Source organism: Anser cygnoides, chromosome 16 (assembly GCF_040182565.1).
Source record: "Anser cygnoides isolate HZ-2024a breed goose chromosome 16, Taihu_goose_T2T_genome, whole genome shotgun sequence".
NCBI lineage: Eukaryota > Metazoa > Chordata > Aves > Anseriformes > Anatidae > Anser > Anser cygnoides.
In genome coordinates this window covers 661,136-685,788 of record NC_089888.1, presented here as the reverse complement: position 1 = coordinate 685,788, position 24,653 = coordinate 661,136, and the positions used below count along the sequence as shown (strand labels likewise).

The 24,653-nt window shown below is 41.5% G+C and overlaps 1 protein-coding gene across 3 annotated transcripts; it reads right to left on the bottom strand.

Annotated features, from left to right (window-relative positions):
- Window positions 1-1,274: 1,274 nt before the first annotated feature.
- RPRD1B (regulation of nuclear pre-mRNA domain containing 1B) lies at window positions 1,275-24,639 on the bottom strand. 3 transcript variants are annotated; one of them, XM_048050714.2, is made up of 8 exons: window positions 24,350-24,639; window positions 22,977-23,106; window positions 21,760-21,893; window positions 14,784-14,896; window positions 12,894-13,020; window positions 11,749-11,924; window positions 5,681-5,736; window positions 3,578-3,715 (listed from the first exon to the last, which is right to left on the bottom strand). In XM_048050714.2, the coding sequence occupies exons 1-7, from the start codon at window positions 24,498-24,500 to the stop codon at window positions 5,704-5,706; spliced, it is 864 nt and encodes a 287-aa protein (XP_047906671.1). In that variant the 5' UTR covers window positions 24,501-24,639; the 3' UTR covers window positions 3,578-3,715; window positions 5,681-5,703. The 3 variants fall into 3 exon arrangements, with proteins under 3 accessions (XP_047906670.1, XP_047906669.1, XP_047906671.1); XM_048050713.2 differs by lacking the exon at window positions 5,681-5,736 and having other exon boundaries at window positions 1,275-3,715; window positions 14,784-14,890; window positions 24,350-24,636; XM_048050712.2 differs by lacking the exon at window positions 5,681-5,736 and having other exon boundaries at window positions 1,275-3,715; window positions 24,350-24,631.
- Between the last annotated feature and the right edge of the window lie 14 nt (window positions 24,640-24,653).

Genomic DNA, 24,653 nt, shown 5'->3' with positions numbered 1-24,653 from the left:
TCCCTCTGACGATTATTTTTTCACCTCTATTTCACGTTAGTCGTTCCTTCATCCCCTGAAAGTAAGATGTTGCTTCAGCTGTATTACAGACAAGCCCAAATCTGAGGATCTTCCCTGACACTCTCCGCAGCCAGTTTTCACAGAAGGCCGGTAGGCAGACTGGCACAGGCTATGCCAGCACTGCTTTATCCTCATTATAACCTGTCACCCCACAGACCTGAGCATTAGTTAACTAGGATCAAGTTTTCACCTTCTACAGATGTGTAAGCTGCCATTAATTCATTATACAGAAATACCTCTTGAGTACGCAGAGTGAAGGGAATACCCCAATGCACTTAAGTAGGTAATTGCATAGAAAGCTGGAAAATAGGCAGATAATTTTGGAGGAATTTGTTTCGGTTCCGGAAAAAAAAATCTCAAAGGCAAGAAAGGACATCCAGTACCTAGTCACGTTCTAGGTCACCAAAAACCCTACAAACCCCATACTAAGGTTTTTCACTGGAAGGAATTGCATCAGACTCCCTCCTATTCACAGAACGCTGTAGATGAAACTTCCCGCAAGCTTCTTACAAAAGTAGTGCTAAATATAGCCTCTGTAACGGAAGATTTGTAAATTGCTATGAAAATGTACACAGCTTTACTGATACTCTCCAGGGCATAAGAAACAATTACCAACTTCGCCCAGAGACTATTGTATAGTAATTAATTGGAGTAAAGAACTCAAAAGCCCTGCCCTCCCTCCCCACCCCCCAAAAAAATACTCTAGAAGAATTAATATAAGATGCGAAGATCCTTGTACTCTAAATCAGAAATACTTCGATTATACAGCATCAAAAACGCTGCTGTAAAAGCAGACCTTGATGCTTGCACAGGAAAGCCAGCTTCCTGGCTTCTAGGTTTGGCATCTGTTTGACCATTTCAAGACTAATTATTTACTTGTCCTCCATAAAACCTAAATTAATTTACAAAAAAACCACAAGAAACTAGTCTTCTATATCTCGTGCCCCTCACATCTGAGGTTAGTCCAGGGGAACATATTTTATTTTTGCTGCAGAAATGACCTGAGAAAGTTGTACACTGATTTGGTTTATATGCTGTTAGAAAATGTAACTACTCATTTGACAAACGATAATCTACAGCTACAAATATATTAACATACGGTCTGTTCAGCAGTCACTACCCTCTTTATTGTTAAAAAAGAAAAAACCAGAGCAAAACCCACGGCGTGCCAGAGCAACACCTGCATTGTGAATAAAAAAGTAAAACCACTACTATTCAACGACACCCTCTTTATTCAAAAATATATATCTATGAGACATTTCAGAATATACTGCTGTCACAAATAGCAGCCTATATGTCTAAAGTCCTAAATCAATTAATATACAGATTTAAACTTTTGTTAAAAAAGGACGCACCTCAGGGAAATCTGTTTTAACCTTGAGAGAATGTTAACCCACTTCACCAGAGGCCCTTTGCCCCAAAAGTAAAACAAATAAAATTAAAAACCATGAGACTTCTTTTAAATTAAGCAAAATAAAACACACACATATACTTGGAAAAAAAAATCAAAACATTTCAATTAAAAAAAGAAAAAAAAGACATACAACTTTCTCACACGAGATCTGCCCAAAAAAACAGCATGAGATGTCAACACGTCTACATTTTTTTATAACAGCTTTTTTTTTCCCCGTCTTATAATGGACACATTCAATCCATAGTCAAAACAATAACTGGTTAAAACAATCTCAGGGTAACTCCATGAGTTGATACAGGATAGAAATTAATCTTTTTGTTTGGGTTTGATTTGGGAGGGTTGTTGTTTTTTGGCAAAAGCAAAAAGAATATACAGTGCTTTATCTAAATATTGTTTGGACCATAAATGGTTTTATGATCAAACCCAATTCATGGAAAAAATAGTTTTGCAACTAGAAAATTTCCCGTAAACTAAAAAGAAAAGCACATTTCTTGGCTGGGCAGTAAGGATGCAAGAAGTTTCTTTTTAAAAAAAAAAAAAAAGAAAAGAGGGACAGTGAAGTGTCAGTAAGAAAAAGCACATGAGCTTTTTAACAATTAAATGATCAAAAATGTATTTGCTTTAACTGAATGCTGAATAGGCAACTGAATACCCTGTAAAATAAATTAATGCGAACACAGAACAAGATTTGCATTTCTGCAGGTTTCCTCTCATGTCTTTGAGAACAGCAGCTTAAGACTATAGGGAGGCACAAACACAGCACACCACTTTGACTAATTTCAGCCTCTGTGTTACAGAGCCTGTGTTGTCAGATCAAGTGTTTCCAGAAACTTAAGGTGTTTTAGAGTGACAGATAAATTTAAGCAGAATTGTTATCCAAATTGGAATGCTTTTCAGTGATCAGAATCCAGCTTGATAGACCTAACACACAAACCGAAATTTAACTACATCCACGGCAGCTAAAACATTAGCTAGCAAATTAATGGAATTAAGAGTATTTTAATTTTTTTTTCCCCCTAGTATTAAAATCAACTCACAATAATCTGTGACACAAAATTAAGTGCATCCTAATATCTACATGCATGGACATGGCACATGTGCATGCAGGGTATGTGCATATATATGGGTCTGTTTTCTGTATAAATATTTATAGCACATTTAACTTCTGTTCATCAAATAAAAATCACTAAAGCTACAGAGAGCAGACAGTGCCTGTCACTGGGATATCACCCGCTGCAGTCCACCATTCTAACCTCTCAGGTAAACCAAAGCTTCTGTGACCATTTACGTTTGTATAATGAAGAAGAAAAATGTGGTATAAATCTAAGGTAGCTAGAACAAAATTTACTTCCACTCTTGTTTAGGTAATATCCAGTTCTGCATCGCTCAGAGTGTAAATTATGAAGCTCTCTAATTCACAAAGAAAAGCTGTTTATTTTTATTGCCTGTGGTGAGTTTCAATTTATGTTCATGCCAAATAGGAACTATCTTTTATGTCAGGCCTAAAACAGTATGAAGAACTGTAGATTTAAGAAAAATATTTCTGTGCTATTGTTCAGTAGATGCCTTCATCTTTCACTGACATGGTACAGTACCTGCATACACACACACACGCACGCACCCCTATGAAGCCCACTAGCCACTCTACTGCTTTCAGATATGAGGTTCAGAAACCCAACTAAAACAGACGAGACATTCGGAAATAATACAATACTTTTACAGAGAAAAATGTTATATGGTCAACATTTCCTTGAAAACTTTCCAGATATATACGTACATGATTCTCATGACTTTTGTGGGGGTAACAAGTGCTAAGAGCAAACAAACTAAAAGAGTATGGAAAAAATATGAAAAAAGTTTGCCTATATGGACTGTCCCCACTCCCTTCAGAGCTCACAAAAACTCACTCTTTATCCTCCCCTCAGTGTGAGCCAGTGTACACAGAGAGAGCGTGAGCATGAGCAGCCAAGAGGTTCAAAGCAGGGTCTGCAAGTTCCTTCCTACGGTAGATCTTGGAAGACTGGATTTCAAGCCAACACCAGTCTTCTTACTTTTGCTGGTAATAATGGAAACTGGGGGACATCATTTGTTCTAGTCTGTTGAAAACAGGTCACCAGCAGATGGCAGAGGTGCCAGACCTCCTGTGACATTGGGCAGCAGTGACAGATCTGGAAGGCTCTGGATGTGGGATTTCAGCTCCTTGCGGACCTGGGTTACCCGAGCAAGCTTCTGTTTATATTCCTGAGGAAAAGAAGAGAGAAGAGACCAAAAATTAAAAACAAGTTAGTTTACAGTGTTTTTAGCTAAGCATGGCACACCTAGCATCTGCACCCAAATTCATAACCTGGTATCAATGGGAAGTCCGCAAGCTTTGGCATCCCAGAACCCTTATTCTTGATGTGTTACTTCAACAGAAAGCACGTACAGGCTCAAAAATTTGCACCCACTGGGGCCTAGTAGAATATTTGATAGAACTGTCATTACAGAGCTGCTCTATTCTTATGTTCTTCCCAGACAACTGACTTTTGCCCACAGCCAAAGGAGCAACACTGACATACCGCTGCTCAGATACACCCTACTGACAAAGGCAGCAGGATGAGGAATACCAGAGGTATTACTATTATGCTGAAATGCTCCCCCCTCCAACTTGATCAATTTTGAATATTCAGATAATCAGATCTTCTATTTTCAGTCATTAAATCTAAAACATTTGTTGTGAAATACGGTCTCCTCTTCTTGCCATCAGATAGAAGACTCACGTTAGCAACCAGAATGGCTCTAGCATTAGACTGGCACGTTAGCAAACAACACAGAAATAAATGTATGATCACTAAATGTACATCAGAGAAAGATATGTGCACACTAGGTTAAAACCAAGCAAAATATACTCGCCGAAGTTTTCAGAATTCTACTACAAAGAGAGAAAAGCAGTAAGTTGAAGACCCCTGACAAAACCTGCAAGCATTTTTTTTTCCACAAACAAGGTTTGGACTGAACATTCAAACTCCCATTTTACATCCAGTGCTCCTCATTGTGTTTATAAACAACCTGGACACAGGACCCAAATGCACACTAAGCAAGTTTGTGGATGATGCTAAATTAGGAGGAGCTGTTGACTCCCTTGAGAGTAGAGAGGCCTTGCAGAGAGATCTTGATAGATTAGAATGCCGGGCAATCACCAACCGCAGGAAGTTCAATGAGAGCAAATGGTGGATTCTGCACCTGGGACGGGACAGCCCTGGGTCTATGTTCAGACTGGGGAACAAGAGGCTGGAGAGCAGCCCCACGGAAAGGGATCTGGGGGCTCCATCGGGCAGTGAGCTGCAGGGGTGGCACCCCGGGACAAGGACATAAAGCTGTTAGGGAGGGACAGGACCCGAGGGAACTGCACGGAGCTGCGGCATGGGAGGGTCAGGCGGGTGTCAGGGGAAGGTTCTGCACCCAGAGGCGGTCGGGCACTGAACAGGCTCCCCAGGTGACAGCACCGAGCTGCCGGAGTTCAAGGAGCGTTTGGACAGCGCTCAGACACGGGGTCTGGTTTTGGGTGGTCCTGTGCGGAGCCAGGAGTGGGACTTGGTGATCCTGGGGGGTCTGTTCCAACTCCGGTTATTCTATGGTTCTACGAAATTTCTACCCATTCTCAGAAGTCTCTACAATCTAAAAGAAACCAGATAACAGTGATCTGTATTTCATAATGAGAAGTCAGAGGAAGAGGTTGGACCCTGAAAATGAAAGGAAGTATGTTACCTTGTTAAATCATGTTTAAAGGCAGTTTAAGAACAGGCAAACTCAAGTTATCAAATACAGAATCACAATTAAAGATTGCTATTTGTACCATTTTCAAAGTTCTGAAATATTTTGAGTTATGTAAGTGTTTGGAATCACAAAAAACAGCTGTTTAAATAATTAAAACAACAGTATTACATCATTTCTTCTCGAATGCACCAGCTTTTACTTGATTAGGCATGTCATTTGGCAGGGGGCATCCCCAAAATGCGGGAAACAATGAAACTAAGAAAAAAGTACATAAAATGTTTCCATAAAGCCAGCTGTAGCATTAACATACTTTATTTCTAGTTATTTGGCAAAGAGAAGACAGTTTACCAGAGAACAGAATTTCATCTTTGAAGATCAAATAAAACTAGGTGCACATTTAATCAAAACGTCTTTCTGAAGGGTTTACAACTTTAATCCAATCTTTCTAACCTTCTCAATGATGGAAATTCTCTTCACCTTCTCCCAAATATCAAAGCGAGCAGATCCTGCAGGGTTACAAGCAATGAGTTTACATTCTCTTTGTTTCATTACTTTGAATTAGAATAGTGAGAAGCAAAACTGATTGCAACAACTCAGCATACCCCTGGAATGGCTATGTAAATACATTCTGTAAATTCCCAGCCAGCCCCACATAAGAATAACCTTTAACAGCCTATTTCAAACTTATATCCTACCAGAAATACCTTCTTACTTTGAACACAGTCTTTTATACATATGATGACAAAAAAAATCCAGTCACCTTAAAACCATATCTGTGCAATTCTACCTTACTAGTTGATTAATGCAGTTGTTAACTAGTCTACACAAAAGCTTTGGTTAAAGCAGGAAGGCCTAAATCCTTTCAAGAAAAACAAACTCACAAGAAAGAAGTAGCACCAGCCTCAAATACATTAAACACTGGCTCAGAAAAAGGTCACGACATTCAGGAATGGGAACAATGTTCTAATGGAGTAATCCAGGAATCAAGATTTCCTAGAAGAGATGAACGCTTGCTGGGCAGATCAGATACGCACCACAGACTGCGTTCTGAGAACTGTGCTTCCTATGTGCTTAACACTTTCCATCTGCTCTGGTACCGAAACGTGCTGACAACCGCAGAGCGGCGAAGGAGAGCGGCTGGGGAGCACCCCTGGGCCGGGGGCTGCTGACTGAGCTGCAGCACCTGGGAGGAACAGAGCGGGCACAAGGCAGTGACCTAAAGGCAGGGTGTCAGAGACAGAGCCCAGACGCAGCCACTGCTTCTGGACAGCTGCTCACTGAGGTCCCTCTGCGACATGGAAGAAATGCTACCAGCAAGACGTTATCCTGGGTCCCGTTATCTCCGTAGGCAGAGCAGGGCACGCTCATCTGGATTTGCCATTCGTCATCTTCAGGAGCACGCGTAAGAAGCAGGGACACGTAACCTCCTTTCAGGCTCACGGGCTTTTCTTTTTCCACAACCCAAGTCGCGGCCAGATTCTGCAACACAGACTCTGGAAGCAAGTTTTTCATTCAGCCGCCTTACATGACGTGCTTTGAAACTGCACATTGCAGATTTCTGCATAAAGTCCACCTAGCCTACAAACCCCACCCAAAAATGAGGTGCACTTAGAAGAAATCGCTGCTTTCTGAGGTCTTAGTTTGTCCTCCGTGAGTCTAGCTAATTGCCTTGCTGCATAGTAGGCTTTTATTAAGATTAATAGTATTTGGATGCTGTTTGCCTTTTTTAGGCAAAATAATGAGATCTTTGCTGTAAGCAGGACTTTGATACAGAAAATCTGGCACTGCGCCACATGAATGCCTTCACTAATCAACACTCCCTTTCAGTATGCTGGATTCTACATCCCCACTGTCCAAGTGAATTAGATGCTCAGACCTTGAAACAATCACAAAATCAGAATTAAACACCCCTGAATGAACCTGATGGAAGCGCTTCATTCAGAAGCCGCCTTACTAGAACACTATAAAACTGCAGTTTTTCTTCCTGTCATGTTGATATGAGCCATTCTCCACATCAGTTATAACCAGCCAAACCTCACAGAATGCAAATTTTAAAGGGCTTGTCTGCAAGCAGAGGAGACACGGTTTTGCCTTGAAAGGAAACCCTACGGTCCCAGGGACAGAAGCAGTCTTAGTCAAAAAAAGGTAGCCAACAAGCACTTACACAAGAATCAAGAGAGAAAAGAACAGGAAACAAAACATGAATTAGCCATAAACTTGCTTATTTCTACCCAAATCCAACTGCACAGAAGTGAGAGACGAGACACATTTAAGGTCTGATCCGGAGCCCAAGGTCCTCAGGCACAGTTTGTCCGGACACTACGGAAGAGCCTTCCTCCTCACCCCACGCCCACAGGCATGACCGTGGCTCGCAGCTGGGAGCACTGCCACACCGTCACTCACTGACCACGTTAACCAGGCAGGTCAGTTCCACCAGCTCCAGCACAACCCAAGCTGTCTGGGTGCTCCTCTGCACTGCGCTCTTGCCCCAGCAGGGTGCAGAGCAGGAGACCTCTGCTGCCTGGCTCCCACAGCCACCTCCTGCTCCTCGCATGGATGCCAGATGCTGACACTCGTTTCCCGGTCAAAAAACTAAAACTTTGACGTTCGTTCCCCGCATAGACCACTGAAATTAATACACCACAGCCCAAAATTCTTGTCTGCAAGGAAACAAAGACATGGCAACAGTGACATGCAACAAAAACCTAAGCACTGGAAGCAATACGACAATAAATTGCATATTAACCTGCAGAACTAAAATATATTTCAAGAAAGCTGTTGTGCAGCCCAGAGAACCCTGAGACTGCTGAGGTACTTCACCCTTCAGAGGTGCATTAGCAAAGAGGATTTGGAAATTCATGTGGGCACAGCTCAAACACCTCACAGCTGCCTTGAAACCATGACCATTACGAAAAGCCCAAAAACTAACAACACCCACAGCTCTAAGCAAGATTTTAAGTCACAATTTTTCTGGTGTAGTGAACTATCAAAAATATTCCTCTAAAGTGGATTTTAAATACACTATGTTCCACTATGTTCTTTTATATTTATATTTGTATGTATACACACACACACCCCCATATATACCACAGCATGTTCCTCACGTCACCTTTTTTTTTTTTTTTTTTTTAACAAACACAGGTACAGAAGACATGTGGAAGGCCCACAGAAAAAAAACAACTCAGCACCACTGGCTGCAAGCCAACGTAAGAATTCTGAATGCACATGCTCCTCTCTCCTTTTTTCCTTCTCCCTGTAAGACTGAAATACCCATCTTCACCTACTCTGAATTTTCTGTTGTTAGCAGTTATTTCAACTAACCACCAGGCTTCCAGGATTTGCCATGTTTTAGCACTACTTTCACTTGATTCTTCCGGTCCCATCTATTTAGTTGACTTAATTTCAGTCATTTGGTACAGCATCATGGGAGTGCTCTCAGATCTCCCCCACATTTCAGCTTTTACACAAACCGATTCCCTGGATTTTTTCTATTTGCCTGCTGCACATTTACAAAGAATACACCAACTTCATTTTTCCCTTATTCTCCAACCAAATCACCACAATCTTTTTTCAATAAAGCAACCCTCATTATTACACTTCCAAGTTTTCAACTGCACCCTGGAAATCGCTATCTCAAAAGCAGAGTTTGTACATAAGTTATGACCTCCAGGCTCTGCCTTAGATTTCTCCCTTCAAACTACCAGTGTTTCTTAGTGCTACGCTGGTTCATCCCTTACTCATGGTAGTCTTCATCTATGCTGCAGAGTAATTCGTTGTCCAAGACCACCTTGCTCAGCATACTGTCCTTTGATAATCAGCTTTGCTACAACTGACGACAAGAGCTCTGCATCCCAGCGTTTTGGCATCACACAGTATTTTCAGCACTAGCTCAGTAGGCATAAATATACTGAGTTTATGTATATGCTTTGAGAATTTGCTGTGTTTCGTGAGGGATAGCATTAACAGGATTAGTGAACGACTGTAGCTCTTTATACAGCAAAAGCTGCTTTTCAATAGATAAGGATTACCTACTTTCTTTACTATCACAGTGAAAGACTTCACTGTGCATGCAAACAGAATGCAAGCAATAGCCACAGTGATTTTTGAATCAGGCACTTACATATCTTAAAACAAAACCCTGAGTCACGTTAACACCAGAAACCTCCATTCCCCAACTAGCAGCCCTGACTAGATTTGGATAGCGAAGTAAACAATCCACCTTCTGTCTGAAAGTGCTGTCTCATTTGAGTGTTAGGAAACTTCACACGAGGCAAAAGTTACAGTCAATAGTACCAAAGATTCAGGGAAAGATATTTTGAGAGAGCAAGCCATTCAGTAAGAAGATATTTAAAATTAAAATGTTTTAAATTATTTCCTTATTTCAGCCTTTCCTTAAGAAAATGTTTGGGGTTTTAATAAACTCCCTAATTGCTGCAAGAATTTTGATACTTCTATTAAAATGCTTATTAGCGCTACAAAGAAACATCCAGGCCCTTATCCATTGCGTTTCCGTGAGAACATCAAACAAAACTGATAAGTAGATATGGCCTGCCACATCTGTAACCAACACTTGCCATTATTTATTAACCCTCCACCACTCAAGAACAATGGAGTGCTTTAATCGGGCAACATGCCTCAGCTAAGATGTGAGATTTGACATGAATATGAATTGTGCCTTCATGCTGAATAAATACTGGAGTTGCATTTCCTGCAAAGAATTTTAGACTTCTACAGTACTAAGACCACCTTGTTTCAGCAGAATGACGGACTATCCGAACGATTTAATAAAATCATTCTTTAGTTTCCAACATATTAAAAAATGTGTTTTTACTCAAAAGGGTACAAGCAACCCATCCCGTTACCACCCACAGGATTATTCCTATCAACAGAGCAGCTTGCTCAGGGAACTGCTACATTTTCAGGATTACATTTCTGACTCTGGCAAAGTTACAGTTTTCAAATAACAACAGCACCAACTTACCAACAGCACATTTTCAAAAACAAACAAAAAACAATTTCAGGTTGTGCACTAGAGAGTTTAACATTGTACCAAGCCAACTCAAATGTATTTATGGATTGTTTAGGGCTTTTGAAAACATTGCTGTGCATTAGGTTGCCAACTGCCTTTAAAAAAAAAAATAAACAGCAATATGTATCACATTTTCATTTATGTATATAAAAATAAAAAAGTTTCTATTAGCCAGGCATCCTCCTTTCAGCAAGGAAATAAAACTGACCTAAGATTTCCACTAGTATTCAGTGAATCTGTGCCAAAAAGTATTTGTTTTTATGGCATCTTTCTTATCTGTCTGAAAGTGCCTTTTAATGTCTCAATCATAAGACAGATGCTACAGCTAAAGAAATTCAAGCTAACCAAGCTAACAGAATTATTAACTATCAACTCTAATTCTGAATACAGCATCAGCACTTGTTTGGCTGATTTGGAAAAAATGTTGCTCTGGAAAAGCAATGTTCACAGTCATAAGACATTCAGAAACTCCAGTATAACCACACATGACAAAGAATACATTCAAAATGAAGTTTACCTCGGAACAATGTTGCCTAGCTGTTACAGAATTAGGTTTGTCATGACAGTAAACAGAACTTGCAATTGCTACACACAGTCTCCTTCCAGAAGACTTTGTCCTCTACAGCAACTCATGTCCCACCCAGCAACAGCTGTTCCTAATAACCAGCAGCCGACAGTGTAGAGGAAGCCCTTAATGTGTCGCCAAGGGGCAGTTTAACAGATGGTAGAGTGACATACAACCAAAATCATTAATTAAACTTCCATACTAGTCCCAGGGTGCAGTGCTGAAAGAACTTCCCCTGAGAAAGAGCATTCAGATAAATGTCTGTCAGCTGCAGCCTGTGCATGCTCACTCCAGGGCTTGTAGCTGATGGTCAGGTCCAGCCAGAGCAGTCCCATTTTTAGTTTCATGCCCTCTTTACTCAAGAGAGCTGTGGCAGGAAATGCAAGTCATCATCCTTTGGTATCAGCCCAATTTATATTCTACCATAGAAGCTGTAGGTAAAAGTGTCTGTTAAAGACTGGAAGAGCTTGCTTAAACTGCACCTCTTTTACCAAGTAGAGGCTAGGAAGGCAGATGAAGAGCATGCAGTCATAAGGAAAATACACAACACACCAACCAAAAAACCAGCTGATTACGGCAAAGATCTTGGCTTCTTGGGAATGGGGGTTTCATTTGGAAATGGGGATTTCATTAAAAATTAATATACCTGAAAGAAAAGAATTGTTAAATGAGCCTACTTTTCTTGATAGGTTTTTAAAGTTCTGGGCCTCCCAAAGTCAACGTGTAGTAAAACATTAATACTGTGAACATCAGAACCTATATGTTTTCTTCAGAGTTTTTACACCACTTTCCTCCCAGTTTTACTCCAAATGGAAACATAACACCTACAATTATCATCTTTTAGATACGCACATACATTTGGAGTCAACTGGGACTGTTTGGTGAGACAGTCGGCTTGCTGGCGCTGGTTTAACCCATACTCACTTCTAGTTTCTTCTCCTTCTCTGTCAATACATCCTTCTGATTCTGCGTGTACTCGATCAGCATGCGTGCCAGCTGGCGCCGGTCCTCCAGCTCTGCTGCCAGCCGGCCATTGTACTCCGCTAGTAACAGGCATGCTTCATCCACAGTCTTCGAAAGACGTTCGGCTGCCTCTTTGTCTACATGAAAAAGTGTTTGGTAATTTAGAGGACAAAGTTTAAAACCTTCTATCTTTGGAAGAAGGGCCACAATTCACCAACAACACGCACATTAACATTTCATTCAAGCACACTTCTGGCTTGATAGGAAAATAAGAGTTCTAATCACAGGGGATATAAAGGAAATGGGCAGGACTAGAAACTCAAGAATGGGGGGTTTCAGACACTGATGCAATCAGGTGCATCTTGCAGAGATGTCAGTGATATGGGGTGGGGAAAAGCTATGAAGTTATTCTCTATAACCAGGTTAATTAAACACTTCAGGCTGTACTTCTGGAAATTAAATCAGATGGTATGCACATTTTAATTCCTCTTTTATTATTTTAGAATAACTCCTAATGAATCAATACAAGCCATATGAATTGCACACCACTCTTCACTGTTGGACGCAGCAAGATTATATTACAAAGGACTGGAAAAGTGACAGTTCATAATGAGTTCTGAATTAAACTACTTCCAGGAATAAAAGTCAAATCAGTTCAAGATTACTTTTCAAATAAAATTGCAAAAGTCAGTTTAAATAAAGACTGACTAAATAAAGACGTATGGGAGTAGTGAGTTTCCTTTTCTGTAACAATCAATGAGTATGTGTACACTAGGATAGTCTGCTAACACTCAAGAATATTTAACAGTCAAAGTGTTCAAAATCAAACACATCCATTTGAGAACTTGGGCCATATTTCCCTTACATTCTTGCAAAATGCTGTTGATGTTCTCTGAGCACAAAAATTTTGGTCCAGGCAGGGAAAAAAAAATTAGATAAGCTTCTTTTAAAATCCTATGAAGTAAAATCAAAATCCATTAATTACCCAAGAACTACAAAACAAGGACATAAAAGCAGAAGTCTGCTCCCTGTATACTGTAATTCTTTAGAAATCAAAGATTTTCTTACAGTTATTCTTTGGATCCATTTATCTTCCAGTTTCATACCTGTAATTTTCTCCAGTAATGAAACGTCTTGAACTTCCTGAGGCAGGGAAGCAATTTTTTGCCGCACTGTTGCGTCTCCTGATGCTGCATTTTCCAAGTCCTGTAGGGCTTTGATCAAATCCTCAGTCTACAAGGCAAGTTAGCTAACATTAAAACCAGGTTTACTACTCTGCCACTTCCTGTGGATGTAGCCACTCCATGTGAAATCACCTACTTTTAAAACCAACCATTTTCAGAATATTTTTTGCAAGTAACTTTTAAACAGGTACTTCCTTACAGAGAGGATATTCACTAAGTTTACAATATTCTAGTGTTTAGTGACATGCATAATTGGAGTAGGATCATCTTTTTCAAGATTCTGCAGTGGAAAACCTCTCATTCTAATTAAGAGCAGCGACCATTCAAGACGTAGCCTAGAAGTACACCATCAGGCCAGTTTGAGGAACAACCACCTGACTTTCGCATAGCATGAAATGTGGACTATTTCTGTTAGCCGATCATCTTTTTGACACTCTCTTAAACTGGCAGGAGCATAAATGCACCCTGTTTTTAATTTCCACAGGTGCATTACAACTTGGAAAAAAACCAGCTTTGTATCAGTCCAAATACAACTGTGTCAAATGTCTACAGCTACAAGTTTTAGAATTTCACAACTGGTTACCAACCAGAACTACAGCTACAATGAAAGACATCGCTGTTAAAGCACACTTCATACTGTCCCTGTTTTGCAAAGACATCACTATCCTCATTTAGCAGAACTGGCTCCTTGGAAGCCAATTCTTGAGAATTTCAGTTCTCAACTGTTTTAATGCATTGAGAAAAATGTCAGTTTAAATGAATACACTCAAAAAATACCCTAGTTTAAAAAGAACATGGATGAGGACAGCATTAAGAGCACCTCCCCTGGCCCAACATATTTCCTCTACGCTCTGGAATGGTGGGGGGAGACTCCATAAGCAGAAATAAAAAGCACTCCGTTTCTTTGTTTAATAGGAGGTTTTTGGATTTTGAATGCCTGCCCTCTAAACAACACTGACGTTTAAACAGCTTTTCAATAGTTAGTTTGAAAAACTAATAAAAACATTGAAAAAAAATAAATATTTATGGGAGTCTTACGGTTTCATCTGAACATTACAGTCCATTACCTAATAGTTACTACTAATTTGCAAACTACTAATGCTTTCCAACAGTAATAAATACAATGTTTATCAACAGAAGAAACCATAAGCTGTATTGCATCTGGAGGTAAAACCAACAAAAAACACTTGCTCATTTCTTTGACAACCATGATTTATTTTTATTTTTCAAAGTTTACAGTCTACCAGATGGATGATGTAATTTCTTGCATCCTTCTCAAATAGACAATGATTTAACATATGTTCATTTTGCAGCCTTAAATGGTCAGAATGATCCTCTCATTCCTATTATTTCCACACCACTAATAAGTCAGCCTCAAAAAAGTCTTCAAAACTGATTTTCCTAACCAACTTCCATAAAAATCTATCAAAGGTTGAGCTTTTTAATACACACCTGGAGAGATATGTCCTACCCACCCCCCCCACCCCCCGAAAAAAACGTTCTGTGTTACAGCTTTGGCTTTGAGAGATTACACTCTGATCTTAGAAATAATTAAAAATATAGTTTGTTCTTCTACCAGTCCTTTGAGATTCTTTACTGGTAGCAATATTCAGACCTTAGTTTGGACTACATGAAATCACTCAGAACTGGCAGTTTCAACATGAAAAAAGAGTCTGTCCCACGTCACACTGATGTCTCAACCCCCAACAGAACTTCTCCATTAAACATTTTACTTGTTGGCAGCTCCACCTGGTGGTGGTACCACACAGGAGGTGGCTTTCAGAACTCCCACTGTCCACCCATCCTACATACCAGCAGTGGCCCAGCACTAGGGTCTTGGGGTGAATAGCTCCCAGGGTAATCATCATCTTCCTCCTCTTGTATTTGCTGAAAAGTCCGCTTTAAAGACTTCTTCTCCTCTGCAACTAAAGACACACATAAGCAACTCATTTGGATACCAGATCTGCCCACCGTAACCATCTCTACTTCAAATAAGCTGTACCAGGTGCTCTGATGATAAGGTTCCTCTGAAGTGAAAGATGACCACAGATGGACTCTAACATTGGCATCATACTCCAAATAATCAAATAAAAACCAGCAAGAAAAGGCTGATTTTGCCCACACAGGTATCTCTGTGCATGCATGTACTCTAACTATAGGGATACAGTCTTCAAATCAGTATGCACTGTACACAGCTTTGTGTCTTCTACAGTGGAAGTAGGAAAGACAAGTAAATGTCCTAACTTGTCAGTAAATGGCAGGTCTTCAACGCTGCTCAGATTCCCTGGTTAATATCATGCATGCAGGTAAGGATTTTCTACCAGTAGAAATGAAGCACGGATCGAGGATACATATGGACAGAAGAATATCAAGTTGTTTTTTGCACCAAGCATATGCTCGCTGTAGCCCCACAATGAACTGAATAGCTGCTGGTTATTCAACCTTTTGCTCTTCCATCAAAATAGACTTCAGAACAGCTTTGTCAAACTAAAGCTCTGTAGCATGGTGTGACAGCAGCAGCAGTTATGGACTGAGCATGAACCAGTCTCCAAGGCAACCCATAACACTTCAGAAATAAATTCCATAAAGCAAGACAAAGTATGAATGAACCTTAGTATACTGCACCTTAGCTTGAAAGAGAAGACAGTTTATTTAATGAGTCAGAAGTCTTAACACAGCCTTTGATCCAGTTACAGAGCCTTCAGAAGACAGGCCATTCTCCAGACTTGCCACCACAATTCGTAAGAGTTGGGGTAAATTGAAAAAAAAAAAAAAAAAAAAAAGCTGAGGACAGAGTCCTGAGAACATCTCTTGAACCGAATCAAATCTTACCAGGATAATCACGGAGTTAAAGAGAAACAATCTGTATATACTTTGAACCACAGAAAAATCCGAGATCGCTTAATTCAACATGAAATCAGTCTGCCTAGATATTAAGGAAGCACAGAAAGGTGTCTTTAATGCCAAATTTTGTGTGCCTTGTCAGGTGGGACATATATCTGAAAAACATTATTTTAATGGAGGGTAAGTCAAAGGAAATCCTGCTCGTGTGACAAAGGTGAATGACCTTCATGAGGCAAATATAAATGCATCCATTAGAGAACATATTAACTCAATGGAAGGTAAAGAACCACAGAAAACAGCTATCTTCAAATTAATTTTTAATGTATGCTAGAGCAAAGCTACCTAGGCTAGAAAAACCAACAGTCTAACTACTGTATGCGTACAACTGATGAAGAGTGCTTGGTAATATGGCCAACAAGCAAGACACCAGATTCACAAGAGAAATGGCTGTTGGCCAGACGCACAGAGGTGAACAGAAGATGTGCAGACAGCAAAACAGGCAAACAGCACATGAAGTTACACAGCCCAGTGCAAGGTGCCGTCAGTACTTACACACTCACAAGTGCACTTGTATGCACTTAGCCCAAAGTAATTAACCAACAGAAGATAAACACACGATAACCAATATAGGAACGCATGACCACAGAGAGCACAGAAGAGAAAACATGAATGAGAATTGGGATTCAAATTGCTGAAGAACTGTTCCTGCTGTGCTGCCAGCTGTCCTACCACACGACAACTTTATGCTCGCTCATGACTAACAGAGGATCAGGCAGTCCATTGAATTCTCTGTCTCAATGAGATCCAACGAGTGTGATTGGAAAGGCTTTGCAGCAGAAGATAGGTGCACGAACACCTGCAGTCCTATGCGCCAGCAGCCAGCGTGCCCAAAAAGCAGCCGCTCCCCGAGCATGCGAACGGCAGCCAAGGGACTCGGCAGCTGGAGGAACAAGGAGCCCAGAGCGAGCAGGCACTTTGGAGCACAAGTCGCATGAGGCCGATGTGGACTGTGTCCTCCCTGGCACTGGTAAACACGGGCAGCAGAAGACCTCCCTGAAGAATCCTGCAAACACCATCTCTATTTCATAAAAATAGGGGTAAAAAAAAATCTATTTTCAAACTCAAGAGCACACGGTAGAAAGGGACCACTGAAATATAATTTACGCCTGGCATCCTGTTCTAACATACCCTGCCTGGGTGGCAGTCAAAAATCTACTAGCCAGAAGTAATTTAACCGCTGCTACACATCTGAAAGAGCCTGTCAAATCCAACAAGAGAAGAGGAAAGAAACATTAAGAGCATCTAAAACTGATCAGAATTCAACAGTGGCATATAACAGCTTCTGAAACAATCAAAGTACCCTTGGAGAAGATGGACAGCATCTTCCAGGAAAATCAAGAAAACACTCCTGACACTGACATAAAAAAGATAAAGAAGCCACTACTGGAGTGGAAGTCAGCTTTCCTGCTTCCTTTGGGGTCTTCGCAGCTCAGAAATTGAACTGCTCCCTAAAAGCCTTCAAAGAGTAAAGCACCTTTTTTCTCCACAACAACTGACAACTGCTGACATAACAGCTTTGCAGTGAAATGCCAGGTTGTTGTTGATCTTGTTGCTGCTGCACTGTCAGGAGCATCCAGAGAGAATCGTAAGGATATTTTCTCCACCAACTGACTTTTCAGTCTTCAAACTGTATCTGGTGGCTTGAGAAGACTTATAGTGTCAAATGCTTTAGTGATAAAGTGAGTTTTCCTATAAGCTGGCAAAGGGGGAGATCTTCCCATCTAGGGTCTTCACCGTGTTTCCATTTCTTGCCACTAGTTTTAGTTGTAAAGAAACTTCATTGATTTGACTCCAGGATCAAATTCACGGTGAAGAGGAACTGACTGTGGAATCTGTGTACACGTATTCACAAGGAGAACTAGGAAGTTCAAACTTTGTTCTAATAAAAACAGTAATGTTACGTTTGTTTGGGCTTTTTTGTAATCTCAAGGTAATATGAAATGAACACATTGTCTTTACTCATGAGCACTTGGTTAAGTTCACTTCCTCACTCAAGAAGCAGCCAAACAACCTGTACGGAACTCCCGATGTAAGTAATACATTTCTCTGGAGGGAACTACACAAGGGGTTCAGATTTTTTATTAAAAAAATCAAGCAGCCCTTAATTTACACGACTTATCCGTCTCAGCTACGCCATGTGACTTTTCTGACAGTTAAGCATACAGCCATACGACAAGTTGCACGAGCAGAAAATTGTCTACAGGCAAACACACGGTGACCCCACTAAATCAGATACTCAATTCCTAGAACAGGCAAATTTGTAAAACAGGAGGGTTCTACTTCCAAATTTCTATAGATAACTGTTTACTTAAATTCAGCTGTCCTGCCTTTCAAGAGCTTTGTTTGCACGTTGACAGAGCTATCATCCTCAATCTGCATAACCAAAAAAACCCTCCCAAAGCTGTAACTAAAACAAAACTTTCGTAATTTTTAGGTTCTAAATTCCAGGAATTTGGAAAGCCAGACAAGATCCAAGAAACCTTATATGAAAGACACACTTTTGGAAAGCAATTTAGGACAAAACATCAAATACAACAACTACAATAAACAGTCTTCCTAAAGAAAACAGGAGACCATCACAGAACACCAGAAGATACAAAATGAAAGAAACCTAATGGTCCAGTATACCTTCCAACTATCTAACCCATAGTTTTTCCTTGCAAGCATCGCTGCTGGCTCCCCTCTGATGTCTTTCTCCATATTTTAGTATGGGTCTTACTTCCTATGCCTGAATTTGCAATATAAGCGCAGACATCACAGGTGGGTAGCAGTTCAGTTCTGTGTTACACGGTGGCATTCCTACGTCAGAGCACATTCAAGGACTTCCTTCATCTGCTTATTACAATGACAATGAAAAGAGAACGTCAGCTATATAGATAATATTACCTAAAGGATTTTGCATCAACCCTCTAGAGACCTAGTTTTCCCATGCTTTAAGATAAACGGGTTCTTCTTCTCTTCCCTACTCCTTGTAAAAAGAAACTTTCCAGTAAAAATGAGATTAATGAGAAAGCAAATTCAAGCTTGACGAGCACACTAAGAGTTGAAAACAAGATACCAGTATTCAGAAAGTTCGTTTCCATGTATATGCGTATTTCCTTAAGTAACCTGAAGGACTACGGAATGGTAGTAAGCTGTACCAATGAAGAAGTAAAAACTGGGGAATAGAACGATTAGAAAGAGCTGGTACTGTCACCTCTCCACCTCTCTTAATGGCCAGCTTCATTATTCATTAAATCAATTCTGTTCTGCGGCAGGTACCCAGCAAGTGCCTCCAACTGACACCATACGCACATTTATCTGGGGCCCTGCTACTACTCAAGCAAGCAGTGGGTTGCACCATCGAAACACGCACCAAGCTTTACGGATGTCTTTCCTCACTGATACAGGACTCTGCTTTAGTTTGGCAAGTTGTAACCCCAAGTGTAACTGGTGCTCTGAATGCAAAGCAGAGCCAACCATCCTCTTCTGAAAGCAGCACCTGCCGACCCAATAACGTAAGACACCGCAATATGAAAAAACAGAACTATCTGCATACGCTTGTTGCCATGTGTTAGGCTGAAGAAGAGAATGCTCTCTCTCGTAACACCAGATACTCCTACGGTGCTTCAAAATTTTGACAGCATAGCCTTGCACCAATCTAAAGATACTAAGTATTTCTAAGCGACATCTCCTTGGATGAACACAAAAAGAGGAAGTCAGAAGGGTTCTGGAGGAGTGGTACACCATCATTTTCCACTTCTATGATACACATTATGTCTGTAAAACAAGACATTATTGTCCACCTCACTTACGTTCGCCTGTTTGAAAGCAGAATAGAGTAACCGCAAAGCCTTTTGCAACACAGGCCGCTGACCACCAGACAAAAACCAGTTCATCTTAGAAAGCCATAAAAATCCCTTATGAAAACAGATCTGACGATTATGAAGCTAACTTGAAAACATGCCAGTCAAAACAAAGAAAAAAAGTCAGGAGAACTCCAAGTTTTTAAATTAAGAAAAAAAAATTATTTTTTTTTTTTTTTTTTAACAACGAATTGACAAGAAGACTGCAGCATTCACACTCCTGAGAAGCCTGAGCTGGTCTCTCAAGTAGAACACAGTACATTAATGTCTCCGATTACCCAGACAAAAACCTAAGATCCTTGCCAAGTCTAAGTGTGCACAAAGCAGTTATGCATTCTCATTGTTTCCCCCAAAGTTCCGTTACACTCGGTGTGAGCCTGATTTTGCATAAGCAGCTTTAAGTTCTGAGGCTAACAGTACAGGGCTGACTGATGCCATCAGCCCAGCAGCCGATGACACTGAGCACCAGTTCACTGCCAATTCACCTGGCAGCCGCAGCTGTGCTTCTTGGACACATTATCACGTTGTTTAACTAAAAAAAGTGTAATTTACCTAGGTACCTTAATAAATCAACAGTTTCAAACCCTCCGATAATCAGTTTAAAAGGAGTTCAGGAACCTAGGCTCTATCCTTCCACAACAACCAGCTGTCTTACGCATTGCATGCAGACAACAGGAAAAAAACACAACACGACCTACTTCATTTACAGACCATACACGTCCCAGCCCTCCAGAACACGCTGCCCCTCTCCCATCACCAGGACAGAGGCACGTGTGGCAGGTCGCGTCCGCCCCGCTGTCCTGACACCGAAGGGAGAATCCCTTCGGTCGGGTCAGTCAGTCCTCCCAGCACTTGGGAGACAGGAGGCAATACTTTCTGAACGTAGCACTTAAATTACATTAAGTTGGAAGGTCTCCGTTGTAAGCTGCTAAAGCACCCCTTCAGTAATTTTGCCTCAAGAAGCAAGTTAAAAAAAACACAACTGCAGCCTCAGATGTATGTCTCCATATTCAGCCTGCATTATTACCAACCTCGGCAAAAGGCTTAGACTTATCTTCCTTGTTTTCACCAAGAACAGCCTAAGAGTACTTTACCCATAACTGTCTCACAAAGTACAGTACTTCTGCATGGAGCTGAGCAAAATTTGGTCAAAGCAACAGTCTGATTCAGGCTAACGTGAAGACAATGACACCATCTTTAACTGCAGAGCAGACAAATATTCTCTTGACCAGAGCACTTAATTTTTAATGACGCCCATCTTCCACAGTTTAGGCACCATGCTGCTGCTCCCTGCTTTTCGTTAGGGTACTACCCGTTAAATATTGTCAGTGCTACAGAAGAAGTATGAAAGTATAGTAACCACAAGAAGCTTGCATTGCATGAGACAGATACGAGAAACTGAATACTAAGGGTATAACCACAATGTTCTAACGATGTTAAATGATGAAAAGTTATTATGTTTTCTCCAAATGACTTCAGCTGGTAAAAGAAAAAAATAGACCTGACAAGCTTCTGGGCATATATTCCAGCTTTCGTGTATTTTATTATAATTCAGCAAGGGCTTTTTAATAAAACTATGTGATATTAAAAATTAATATCATAATGAAAGCACTAACACAATATTGAATAAACCAGTATAATAACCCCGCTGACTACTCCCAGACACTTAGAATAGAACAACATTAACTCTCAGGGTAGACACAACAGTTCTGTGCAACCTACCTACTTCTTTTCACATCAGATGACAGCCCTGGCATATTCTGCCTGCATGCGCCGAGGCAGAAGCTACGTGGTGTTAAGCTTACTGCCGGTCACAAGGCAACACACCTGCAAACTGGAACAACAGGCCTGACAAAATCAGACTTCTCTCCAGACAATCCTGAAGAATCTCCATGACCAGCTTTGCCAATAACTCAACCACAGTAGCCCAGAGCTTAACGCCTCACTGCTACTCTTTCAGTAAAGCATATACCGATTAAAGAATAAATAAATAAATAAATAAAACAGTGAAATACTCAACAAGAACAGTACACGTTTACCTTTAGTTTGGGGGCTATTGGAGTCTTCCATAGAAAGCTTCAGTTGTTGTATGAACTCGCTGCCATACACGCTCCTTTCTTGCCAAATGTTAAGCAATCGTTCCAAGGGCTTTTTGCAGCCCTCATCTGCTTCTCTGTTCAAAGATTAGAAAATAGTTATAGTTCAGCTGAAAAACATAGAGAGTACTTTTAAGAGAGCATCTTCCAAGCTAGCATCTGCATCCATTGCAGTATTTGCATGTACAAGAGAGATTCTCTCGTTGTCTGAGACAAACTGTGTAAAACACATTTGTGACCGGTTTTCCCCTTTTACTGGAACCAAAGACAGCCTGAACGTGCCTCACATTCCCTCCCCAGCACGTGGGCAAAAGTTTTGAAGGAAGAAATTTGCTATCTTTCAGACCTGCAAGGAGAGTTATAAAACATCTCCAAGTTGACACGTTTACAATTCAGAGTATTAAACTTTAAACAGTTGTTTCAATCAGTAACATCCCAATTAAAAGGCGGGTTGTTTGGATCATTAGGCACTTAAATGCACTCATCTAGCACACTGAAAGTCAGCCAGCCAGCCAGAGCAGCGTACCACTAAACACAAAGAACATTAAAGTTGTTTAGTTGGCATAATAAGAATTATCATGCTATTTAGAGAAAATTTTAACTAAGCGATAGTTTCTCTTTGATAGGATAGCTGCGTCCCTTCTTCCCTTTTAGGGATAAAATTCTTCCTTCCCCTAACAAGGAGGCCAATGATCAGATAACCATTAAAACAAGTAATGCAAGAAAAGAAACTATGCTCAAGCCTAAAATACCTAAAATACCAGCTCTGTTTTAAAGTCTTCCAACAACGGGGCATTCATTCCTTGAGAGGCTTCAAAAAACAGATGCAACTATTCAGTTTCACTACCCATGCACAGAGCTGCTACATCTTTTGGCAACAATTAAAATAAAGCGTATAGAAGTTGCACGCAAAGAATGTCCGTATGTCAAATCAGTGCCTCGCAACTTTACAAGTTTCCCCAAAGAGAAATATTACCACTAAACAGTTCCTAGGTGCAAAGCAGCCTGAACCTAGTCTCTGCTAGAGACAAGGTTTGAACATCCCTGATATTTAAGAACATCTCTGATGTTTTAACAAGCCAATTGCATTAAGCTTTGCGTAACAAGAATGCAAATCGCTAGAGAGAAAAGTTGAAGAAATATGTAACACAACCACATACCTGGCAACATGAGAAAAAGCATCCACAAGAACAGATTCAAATTCCCTAGTAAATTCGGGACCCTTCCTCTTACTGTTCTGGATGACATCGTTTGCTAGATATAGGAAAGTAAGTTTCCTACTTGATTTTGCTGGAGGGAAAAAAAAAAATGAGAGAGATTACATTTACTTCTCACTTTTACCTGAAGTCATTAATATGATTTTCAAAGTTGCTTATACGGTTTTAGCCTAAAAAAAAAAGGTCAAAATATTTCCATTTCACTATGGCAAGTCAGAGGCTTTCAAGTCAAGTAGCTGTTGATCTCTTAACTTCTGCTGCCTTTTTCCCCTAATCGATTTATAAAATAATCACGAGCTTAACGCTTTTTGGACGCAACACCTCGACTCTGAAGATAACTGCAAGAATTAAACTTTGAACACGTAAAGATTAAAATGAGCTGCTCTAACCTACCAACAAATCAACGCAACAGACATTTTTTATTACTTAGCTCCAGGAAGAAAAAAAAAAGTATAGAATTGCTTAATTCAGAACAGAATAAAATTGCATGAAAACACTATTGCAGAGACTCCGGTGTTTTTTCTAGACAACGCTGTGCAGTGCTAACATCCCGCCTCCTCCTTATTCCCTGACTTCCCTCCTCTTACCACCACCAGACCCTATTTCCCACGGGCAGAAGCCACAGGAGATGCCGTTCCCCAGAGCACAACAGCCAAGAACACGCACGCCTGAGAGCCAATAAGAGCCCTTAACTCCACATCAGGCCCCACTGAGACCTTTCAAAAAGTCATTTGATTTAAGCGGCACCAATTAACAAACACGCAGAAATTAGCCCGACCTGGGCCTCCCACAGCACGATACGCCCCGGGGCTACCGCTGCTGGCTGCGATGAGCAGCGCCTGAGCTCGTGTCACAGCTCCCCTCGGGGAGGGGGGACACCAAAGCGACACCAGCACCTTCCCAGCCGCACGGGGAGCTCTTTGGGGAGTTACCAGCAGCTACGGTAGGAAACGAAGTTAATCCCCGAGGTAAGGCAGCGCGGAGTGCTTCTGGGTGACACCACCAGCTCGTAACCGCTCCCCACCGACCGCTCTTACTTCGCTTAACCCTGACTTCCTTAGCGGGACTCTATAATGGCTAAATGACGTAGATCTAAATAGAAACACGGAACCAAAGGCTAAGACCGCCACCAAAACACGGGAGCTACCCGAGGCCGCCGAGCACCGCGCAGCCCTCGCGTTGGGCCCGGCGGGGCACGACCCCGGCCCCCAGCCCCGGTTCCCGGTTCCCCCTCCCGCCGACCGGCCGGGCCTGCCCCGGCTCCCCCCCGCTCACACCGGGCGGCCCGGCCCGGCCCGGCCCCGCTCCCCGCCCACCTTTGCGGAGCTCCCGGTGCCAGACGGAGACGATGGGCCCGGCGTGCTTGCGGTGGTGGATGAGCCACAGCGACAGCGTCTGCACGCTCTGCTGCGAGTTGCTCAGCTCCGACAGCTTCTTCTCCAGCGCCGACTCGGAGAAGGACGACATGGCGGCGGCCGGCCCCGCGCGGGGCTGCTCGGCCCGGGGAGGGGGGGGCGCGACGGGGCCTCACCGAGCCCCGAGCCGCCGCCACAAGATGGCGGCCCGGCCCCTCACCGCGCGGGGTCAGAGGGCGCCGAGCTACGGGGCGCCGCGAGGAAA

Bases quoted from the DNA above. Each gene is read 5' to 3' on its own strand.
- RPRD1B (XM_048050712.2), bottom strand. From the start codon at position 24,500: ATGTCGTCCTTCTCCGAGTCGGCGCTGGAGAAGAAGCTGTCGGAGCTG. The intron at 23,107-24,349 runs GTGGGCGGGGAG...TTTTCCCTCCAG, and splicing joins GCACCGGGAGCTCCGCAAAG to CAAAATCAAGTAGGAAACTT. The intron at 3,716-11,748 runs GTGAGTATGGGT...TCTTTTCCTCAG, and splicing joins AGAAGGAGAAGAAACTAGAA to GAATATAAACAGAAGCTTGC.